This window comes from Opisthorchis viverrini, assembly GCF_000715545.1.
Source record: "Opisthorchis viverrini unplaced genomic scaffold opera_v5_95, whole genome shotgun sequence".
Taxonomy (NCBI): Eukaryota; Metazoa; Platyhelminthes; class Trematoda; order Opisthorchiida; family Opisthorchiidae; genus Opisthorchis; species Opisthorchis viverrini.
This window is the reverse complement of record NW_008751752.1, coordinates 1350920-1361388: the sequence shown is the minus strand read 5'-3', so window position 1 is coordinate 1361388 and position 10469 is coordinate 1350920. Positions and strand designations below refer to the sequence as shown.

The window sequence follows — 10469 nt, the reverse complement described above, 5'->3', positions numbered from 1 at the left end:
ATGTGGAAGAGAAAGAAGGGAGGCGTCAGCAGTAGCCTGTTTTCGCTTACCCGCCCTGCTGTATGCAGCAAGTAAGGCAATCCGGCTGATGGCGCCACGCGACGGCCGATGTGGTATGAGAGTATTGTTAGTTGCGAATGTCATGGTTGCACGAGGGCCGAGATACTGCCAGGGCGCCCGCACCTAGACAGGAGGACGATTAGAGTCCTCAACCAAAGCCTTTGGCTCAAAAGCCTAATCGCAAGGAAGCGGTGTTTGGCGGGAAACGCAAACGCATTACCATTTATAAGGAACAAGTCGACACATGATCCGACCCCCAACCTGGAGGGCCAGGAGACTGTGTTCGTCAGACTTCTAACCATTGACCATCCTCGTATAAGAGACTGTGAGTGTCACGGGGACACTCCCCAGTATAGCTCAATAAATCGCTGAGGTGCGCAAACCGTCACACCACGGTAAGGTCCACTCTCTTCGTGACGGTCGTTCAACTGCCTAGTTGGTATCCAACCGAAGGAAGCATGATGGCTGGGATACTACCAGGTTGCCCAAGCCTAGACGAAAGTCGAGATGCAGCAGTCGGGTTCAAACTACGGACCTTCCGGTCAGTAGATTCGCGCTCCAAAGACCGAGCCACACCCATTCCTCCGAACGTCATGTGGCCAGTTGGCTTCGATTGTTTCGGAAGTTAGTGCTGCACAGAAAGTGTGTGGCCAGTATGTGCCTCTCTATTCTAGTCCAAGACGACCACCCAACCGAACCTCAGCAGTGCCAAGTTCACCTACTTGTGCATTCATTTATTTGCCAACCATTGCAATACCTGAGTTCTTAGCACACTGCAACAAGATGTTCAAACCGTCTTTTATCAGAGCTACAGCCCGTTTCGGTGTAAGCAGATACAGTGAACAGACGACGATTATCGGAGAGTTTACGGGATAATTTCACAGATATTGCCAAGCGGACTGCAGAGGCGACTACCAACGGGCAAGATATTAATCAGACCTCAGCTTGGCGGCTTAGTAAAGAAACAACCAGAGGCGAGTAACGCGCCCACAGGAGTTCGTATACAATGCCCTAGTCAGGGACAAATATTTGGAACACCTTTGATAGTCAGATACGGCCAAAGTTACTCACAACCGAAAGTCAACGGCAGATTTGATATAAACCAACGTTGGACGTTTGAAGCAGTGGCGTTGCTCAAGAATTTGTATGGTCTACGGATCTCCGGCCAGGGAGAAACCCAGCTTGATGTTCACGAATCTGTCTCTCCGGATAATCAATCAACCGGAGGAAAATAAAGCGACGGATACCAGACTGATTCCACGACGTTTTTTTTTGCATGATATTCTTCCACCCTTTTTAAAAACTGGAATGACGGTTAAGGAACTCCTTTTGGTTCGTATCCTATTTTTGTCCCAAATCTTCTACAGTATGGTTGTCAGACTGCCCACGAAGACCTCGCCACCTTTTTCGAAGAGTATGGGATACAGACCATCCGCGCTAAGTGCCCCGTCGATCTTGAGGATTAATATTCCACGCTGGATTTCTGTTGTTGATGGCGGGCTGGTGACGACGTTCCATTCAGTCCTGCTGGATTTTTCGAGCGGTAGTGCTATATGAGACTAGCTGAACTGTTCTTTGAAATGCTCAGCCCAACGCTCAAGACGACGATTGAGGAAGTGAATTGCTGTGCCGCCTATTATGGATATTGTCGGTCGACTGGCATACGGATCACGTGGCCAAACCAGCACAACCTATGGAGTGCGATTAATTCATTTGTCGATGGCGTTATTTCATCCCGAATACCATTCGACGCACTTCAACACTGCTGATCCAGTGTTCCACCACACCCGGGCAATACTCCGAAGACATCGAAGATCAAACACCGACTCTTTTGAGTCACGCTCAGCGGCCAGGTTTCTGACCCATTTAATAATATGAAGCGCACCGCAGGATTGTATATTCAACGTTTGACAGATAAACCCACCCCACAGTTGATGCAGGTTCATAAAAGCTGATCCGGCCTTCTCAATCCGGATGGAGATATCATCTTTCGTGAGACCACCGAGACTGACACAGCCACCTAGGTAGACAAACTCGTCTACTAACTCAATCAGTTAATCCGAAAGCACGGAAACGGAAAGAGGTTTGACGGACATATTTTCCCCATAGATTAGGGTTTCGAATAAGCGTGGCAACTTGATTCATAATGTAGGCTGCTCCGACGATCTCACACCAACAACCAATATGTTGTGGTTAGGCTTTTGGGCCAAAGGAATTACCTGAGAACCATAATCGTCTTCCGGCTAGGCCTGCGTGCCCAGCCCAAACAATCATGAACTGCATGCTTACAAATAACATCATGACACACCAACCGTTGCGTGATACCATCAGCTGCTACATACAGCATGACGGGTTAGAAAAAAAACAGGCTATTCATGACGCCTTCTCTCATATTCTTTCTCCCCCCTACATCACCCTAGCACTCTGTATGTATGTTCATATGTTAGGACTGACGATCGTGTGCGTATTACATAGGTTTTGGTCGCAATAACTGCACGTCAGTCAGTACCAACAATCTCAAGCGTACCAAAATAAATCTTTTAGCCTGGAGACTCGGTTCGTCCGATTTGTGTGTTTGTTCGCACCCGTTTGCAGTGGTTTGGTCATGTATTGCGCATTCTGAAACATCGTTCATCGGAAGGCGCGCAGAAGGGCAGGACCAGTGATGTGACCTAACTTTGACCCGGCAGAGGGAAACAAAGTCGATTACGAAAAATCTGGGTGAAGTCGGTGCGACTCGCCTTCCAGGATGAGGTCCGAGTGATCCCGGTGTGCACGGTTGGAGACGTTGTAAGATGTGCCTACCAACTGGTTTAAATTGCGTTGCTGTTGTCAGTCTCCATCTAGCATGTCAGCATGAGCGTACGGAGTTGTAGGTACCTCAGAATGATTGTGGCATGCTTGCACCAGGTCCCTTCTACCATCCTTTTTTATTCTTTTTCTCACGAGAAAGCTATAAATTGAACTTTTGTTGCCAAGCACCGAAGCACTTGTATGCTGTCGATGGTGATGACGAAATCATTCTGGTACCATAGTTGTTGCTTGAGTAGAAGCTGACTGTGTTTTTCAAACTTTTAAGCGCGTCTCCGGTGTTGTGATTGTACCGTCTAGTTCGTGAATATCCTCGCTGGAGGGTCCGCCCTACGCTCAAAACCAGAGGGCGTTCTGGTACTAAGCAATAATCCAGGTTATTCAAACTCGTCTAAACGCAAGTAGAGAGCTTCAGTGAAAATACAGGGCGCCAGGAACATGGAAATTAGGTACGCTCGAGTAGAGACCATCTATGAATTGTGCTTGTGTTGATACTAGCGCGACGACTACAACAGTACCCAGAGCGAGTGCCATCTGACATGAAGGAGAGTGATCAAAACACACAGACACTTGGCAGGAAAAAACTTAACAACAAAGACTTGAAAAAATGCACCAGCTTGACAACTAAAAGATACCCAAGTAAAACACTGGAACATAAAGCTCACTAACATCTCAACATGACTTGCCATTAGAAGAAACGTCAGAACCGTTGCGGACGACACTAGTCTTTTCAGGCTCGGACTTATGGGGACGACCAGACTTTTTGTCTGTACTGTCTGGTATAGGCTGTTGTGCGACCACAGACGACGCTCCCTTACTTGTTGAGTCGGATGGTTTCTCGGACTCACGAGACTCCATGTCTCAGATATTACGTGCTTAGTGCTAGCATTAGTGTAAAAGAAACTAATCGAAGCAGCCAAGCGGGGAACAACTTACCCGATGTCCCGTCAAAATTCCGAAATGTGGATTCACGCAGCAATCATGTAAAAAGAAAAGACAGACGATTAGAAGTGCGAACTACAATGCGAAAACCGAAGAAAAATATCCTAAACCTACTGGGTATTTTTGACACCGAGCCATGCAGGCTGTCCGATATGGAATAATCCTTAGCTTGAACCGACATCGGCAAACATGACGCGCGAGTCAAAAATCAAGAACAGCGCCAAATCCTTGGTTCGTGAGTTCAAGCTGCTCATAGCCCACCTTGGCAAAGTTGAATGTGATGAGGACGCTAGGCTCTATTGCCTTGTCTATATTGTTCTCCGTAGGCCTCAAATATAAGCATTTGGCGCCTCGCGAGTAGTTGGTTTCTATCCGTCAAAAATTAGGCCACCGGACTTCTGCGGTGGGAGCCCAGTATTCGGACAATGGAATATAAATTTCGAAATCGACGACGTGTGTCTGATGGAACAAAACCGACAGACAGCTAAGTTACGAGCCACATCTAGGCATCATGAGGTCTCGGAGATGCTGGGAAGGCATTTCACCAGACTTTTTCCACCAGATGTATCGTTGCTCCAGTGGACCTCGAAATTTAGTGGTACACAGAAATGTGAACGTTGACTTAAATGATTTTTAGTTTAATGCCATACACAGCAAAACAATATTTTGGCTCAAAAAGTTTTATTTCTCTCCTAAAGGTTTTGCAGTTAAGAGCAATGTGCGGCTAGTGGGTTCCTCCGTAGTCCTCCATGTCCGTAAGCTACACGTTAAAAGCGACACCTTGAGCTATTTGGCTTTGGTATAGATTCCTACGTTCCTAAATTTATTTGACGGACATCTGATTAACAGCGGTTATTGTCTTACGAACACTCGGATCTTCTTGTGACTCTCCAGCAGTTATCTTCCTGAAGATTACTTCGGATATATATCGACACCTCCGGGCCGGCCTTAGGTTTGTTTGACGGCGAGCCGGGTTCTTTGGAGCTGAAATTGCAAGTTCAAGAATTTTTTAGACAATGGCCTCGTCTGATTCCTCCACCGACAGTCGTACCATTTGAGGCTTTTCGAATGAAATACGCACTTCTGCCTGGCAAAAGAAGGTTTGAGGTTCGCATTTCACAGCCCGGTAGCAGACAAAATCAAACGGTAACACGCGGCTACCAACATGCCTCAGAATAGCCGTAACTACCAGATGATCACCGAAACTTCCACTCCTGGTGATAAACAGATTCAGCGGGAATAGTGTGTGACCTTCCTGCTAACTGTGAATGTGCGGACACGCTGAGTGCGTGACCTCCGTATTGCAGTTCGTCAGTCCCTGTGTGAAATGTCCACTAGGCTCGACATGCTGGAAATCCCGTGGAAGGTCTTAAGAGAACCCAAGTAATCTGTAGACGAAAGAGGGGTAAATTGGTAAATGGAGGATATTTGCTCAAAGATTCGTGTGATGAACAAACCACATTCGGGGGTCTCCAGGGCGTTTAGGAAAAAGTCGGTGCTGCACGGTGCGTCATAAAAGGATGTAAGAACGGTTTCAGCGGGGAAAAGCTAGAAAAAGTAATACATTTATTGTAAAGCAGTTCTAGCCGCCCTGCCAGGCTTCGAGTCACTAAAAAATGGAGCCACCAACTAACAAGATCTCACATTAGTGGCATTTCGTGCGGTGCAAACCTTGGTGGACGGCCGTTCACAGTGGTCCAAAAGTTTTTTGAATCAACTAATTTAGTTCAGCACTATTTGTGCTGCATCCAAGTGTGGGGAGCATGGAATCGTTGAACCATTGAAGAGGCCAGTAGAGTCGACATTTCTAGGGTTACATCGATTACTCGGCCTAAGTGAACCAATACAACTCAACTGTCAGCGTGCTGTCTTGATTGCGTCAACTATGATTTCTCCTCTGCATGGTGTTTTCCATCCCCTAAGAGTCCGAGTTACGCCAAAGCTCTGTTCAGCAAGCAGTCGAGGGCAACCATTGCAGGTTGGTTGGGAAAAACTTCTATTATTAGTAAAACTGCCATAGGCTATCTTAACGCTCATGCGTGGGGCATGAGGCCTATTTTTTCCTTTTCGTCCATCAAAGAAATAAGTCGAGACAATTCCACTCACCTGGAATTTTTCGCCTTTCTGAGGCAAGCGTCGACTCGGGCGTCACTGTCGTTCGTGAACACCGGGTCCCGAATGGTTGAGTAAAAGCTACAATGTGCAGTCGTGCACAGATGGTTTAATACACTTTCGAAAGTGCACCAACCCGCAACTGCAACTGACTTCTTCGAAAGTTTTGTTTAGAGACCCTGTCGGCTGTGGTCGACATTTTGGTGACACCCTTCTAAAGCCGCTGTGATATAGTTTTCCGTTTTTGGAGGGTAATCCTCGGGATCAACGCGAAAGGCCTATCAGACGCGCGGAGATAGTTTCAGAGTTCTTCAGTTGGCGTTAGGAGGGTAAATAATGACTTGAAGCCAGAACGTTCGTTGCTTATCTATTCTTGAGATCGTTTTGAGGGGATAGATTCGTACACATGCTTTAGCAGGAACAGGCTAAAGATGTCATTGCGCTAGTTCCGTTGACGCGATTGTTTTGTGGGATCCAGTGATGCCACGCTGTTCTCCATTACAGCGTCAGAGGGGTCCAGGTTACCATATTTGTTGATATTTACCGGAATTCGCGGCAAAATGCGTTCCGTTGTATATGCGTCGTGTGTCAGATCTTTCTGGGTCAGGTTTTCCTTTCCTTTGGGCGGCTCGGGTTAACCTAAATGACTTAGGCAAAAAATGTCCGCACCGCTGTTTAGGTCCTCGCCATTGGGCAATTAAGTTTAAGTGGGAAGCTTCATGTAAAAAGACATCTAAAATCGATCTGAACTGAGCCCTAGATGCAGCGTAGTAGAAAGGATATCCCGCTCGTTTTAGTGCCCTTTAGTAAGCCCAATCCAGCAGGCAAAAGTCTTAAGTTATTATGTATATTTTTGCTACATCAGACGATTTGCAGGTGGAATTTTTCAAGAGTGGATTGGCAGAATTCAGAATTATATTTTTGGGTTTCAAGAACAAGCGTTTTACTTATATGGAAGAATTTCTATAGCTCTAGTGAAATTAATTAAGCATCATAATTTGACATTCCCGTAGTAAACGCACGAAAGCCGGGGAATTGTAGGCTACAATGGCCAGGGGCTCTTTCTTTGCACCGTGGCCTCCCCAAAACGGGAGTATTTCTGTGGTCGTGAACCTAAAATATTATACGTGTGCGCTTCATCTGCGAGGTTTTCCTTTTAGGAGTTTTGTCTCAGCCTGCAACGTTTTTCACCAGGTTTGCTCTCCATCTGCTGAACTTTTCTAAGTTCCCCACACCCCTTATATTTTCGTAGGGTTCGGCAAGCGTTGTAATCCGAATGCACCGCATCCTTTTGGTGAGTCTTATCCGGTCAATTAAATGCTCTCTAATTTGGACAAACCGCGGCTGATAGTTAAGAAGCTCTTCACAAGAAACGTCATCTTTTTCAGCGCACTTATTTTACAGCCGCCACAGCATCTACGTGCACGTTCACGAGTGAGTAAAACCAAGGGCAACAGAAACTTGATGCATGGTTTTCGCACTCCCAAATAGTTAGATCATCGTAATTAAAATGTGCCCTCATCCCTGGGGGAAAATCCAGGCAGGCCGGGATTACCAAAGAAGTCAGGCCTACCGTGCCGGTGGTAGGTGCGATCTCAGAACATTCCATTCTTGTATCACGAGAAATCGTGATGAGTTATTGTTTTGTTTTTCCACAAGTCCTATTTATGTCTGCGAAGTAATCTGATAAATTTTATTTGACTGATGCAAATACTGTTCCCCAGTTTATCAGTGTTCAAACAAACGGCGGATCAAACCTATTCGTTTCAGTGGGCCTAACGTTCACCCATTTGCAGACATTTCCAGCCGACAAAGTAAGCAGTTCAGAAAAACCAAGTAAATGGCAAAAACGTGAATTCTACCGAGTTTTGTTTACATCTTAAATTGATTTCGCCCCACTTTCAAGAAGTTGGCGGATGATTCTTTCGGATTCATCAAATGAGCACAATTTATGGCGCCGATCTCATGGACGTATAATTTGCAGCAGGACGAACAGCCAACCAGTACTTTAAACGACTAGTTCTCTGAGCTGTCGGTGTCTTTACCCGCTAGCCGCGGGCCAAAATGCAGAAACACTGTTAGAAGGTGGAACAAAATAGTAAGTATCGAGTGAAAAAGATTGTTAGCGTGTGCGCGGAACATTCAAATTCTGCGGCATCCCAAGAGGAACAGATATGGCTGCAGGGAGCTTTTGGGACAAGGAAAACAACAACATTTTGCTTGGTTTTACACCGCAAATTCTTGAGCACACGAACATCGCCCTTATGCCACCTCGGAAGCACCGACCGCATTGTTTTCTACGGTAGAGAGGAAATAAATAAAAGATGTGCTTCGGATAGACATATGAAGGGTTGTTGTGGACGCGGGCATCAGTGACGACCAGATCGGATGATCAATATATACAGCCATTTATATAGCCCTATATTATGGTTGTCAATGAGAAGCGCCTTAGTGTCAGAAGGAAGAGAACCACAGCGATAATAAAGAGCATTTATCTCAGCACTATCAACGTGCTACTCCGGTGAATGTAGCATCAACCCGCTGTCGTGTGTATCGACTGTGAGCAAAGCCAGAAATTTGAATAGTTAATTTACTCTAACTTTCAGGTGCAACAGTGACGAACCAGAGACATGTATGGGATAGTTTTGAAGGCACGAACTGGCCGAAGAGAATGCGCTCAGCGCAGGACTTTGTCCCAGCAGCAACAACGCGGCAGAGAAAAATTAGCTTGTTCTCGTGAAGCGGTGGCGGATGGAAGGAAATTGTACTGTGTTGGGTGCAGGAGTTTATTAGTAGGTAGGTAAGTGAGAAAGGAGTCGTTCACGATTTTTTTGGTCAGGATGTTTGTGTGGCTTATAGGACATAGTGAATAATATTTTTGTAGATAAGATTAATAATCGCAGGCCCAATGTAAGCATAGCACACCCAAGAAGAAAAACAAAAGGAAGGTTGATACGGGAACTTCAGCAGGTCAGTAAATTCTTCAAAGGTTTCTGGTTTTGTGCTCTCCGGAATAAAGGAACCGTCAAAGTTGAGGAGTGAACCATTTGGCTACCTCGCAGGTTGAATCGATTATTGGTCATGCGAAGGCTGGGGCACAGGCGTCGTCAGCAGCGTCGTCGGTCAGCATCAGCATAAGAGTTTAAGACAGTTCTTCAAGCCGTTGAGTCAGGGCCACGCTTGCTGATATGATAGCTACGAAGCAATCCAAAAACTCTTACAGCAGTGTGAGACAAATTTTCTCAGGGACCGGATATCCCGAAAGAGCAATTTTAGCAAGGTCCATGGACGGGCCTGAAGTGTTTTGTGTGGCGTCTTATTTTAGAAACGCCGCTGGTGGGTTCTGAAACAGGCTTGGATGCTCAGTAGTAAAATGGGCTCTGGAACAGCATTTGGGTCATGCAGCGATGTGATGCGTTCAAAAGCTGCCTTTTCTCTGGGGAAGAACGTAAGCCCGGCTGAAAAGTTTACAGGCCTTGGTGATAGTTTTTAGTTCTACATTCTGCCCAAAATATTTCAAAAGTGAGCAATTAGCCGGTCTCATGTATTTACCTGTGCAAGCATTATAATAATAATGTGTACTCTCAGTATGTGGGTGACGCCATTGGGAGTGATCATGATAACACAGCTGAAATCAAGGCTAAACCTATGCCAATCGTGGGTGGCTAGATGCGATGTATTTATATAAGTATAGGCAGAAGAGACAGGGTGCCTCAATATTAGCATGATCTAAAAGCAGCAGTTATGCGAGGAGGCGAAACAGATATTATGGGTGCAATAAATTTGAGGTTTGGAATTGGAAGAAAACTACGGTTTGGGGGGTAGGTGGGTGGCATTTTTGCTGCCCAACAAGCTCCTTTGCCAGGAGTGTGCACTAAAAACTCTAGTTTGAGTATACCATAATAAACAGGTTAGATGGACAATAATCACTGAGAATTATTATCTTTAAAATAGTTATCGTTGCCCTAAGTCAGCGAATGATCAACAATCCAATAATGACTGTCCAGGAGTCTTCTTGCAAACAGTTCCCACATACAATAGGTTCTCAAGATAGCCTGAAATATTTTAATACCAGAGTTGGCACAGAGCAAGACTCACGAATGACCGCTGTAAACGCGAGCGAAATTGGAAGAGTAGGAGCACACGACCACGTTTGTATGTTGCGGGAAATTTTACAGGTGCGCGCTTTTGTAGCTTTCCGTATTCAAACAAAAAGCACAATTGGCAAAATAGGTAATGTTATAATGAAAGCAAAGGAATGATTTAAAACATCAAACCTTTTCGTTCGAAATTTTTGCCCACGGGGAAAAAGACCTCGTCCCCCAAAGCCTAAAGGCCCGAGCAAACCGGGCTCCCACGGAACGAAAAAAACCGCAGGCGAAAAGCACCTCCAGAAACCACGAGGACAGGAAGCGGACGACATCGCCCCAGAGGCCCTGTAACGTTTGAACGGTATCTTCGAGTGACGCGTAATACCAGAACCTCCGGGTAGGCAAAACAAAGTCGGAGCTGGGTTTCTATACGGTACTATTAGGGTAAGAGAA

General features: G+C 45.8%; 1 protein-coding gene across 1 annotated transcript in view; it reads right to left on the bottom strand.

The window, feature by feature from the left end:
* The window catches only part of T265_05234 (hypothetical protein), a gene marked incomplete at both ends in the record, with an annotated part of 36598 nt that extends 32580 nt beyond the window's left edge, over positions 1-4018 (bottom strand). The window contains 2 exons of the mRNA XM_009170189.1: positions 3808-3852; positions 3928-4018. Coding sequence (XP_009168453.1) covers positions 3808-3852; positions 3928-3994 — 112 coding nt within the window. The remainder of the gene's footprint in view (positions 1-3807; positions 3853-3927) is intronic.
* Between the last annotated feature and the right edge of the window lie 6451 nt (positions 4019-10469).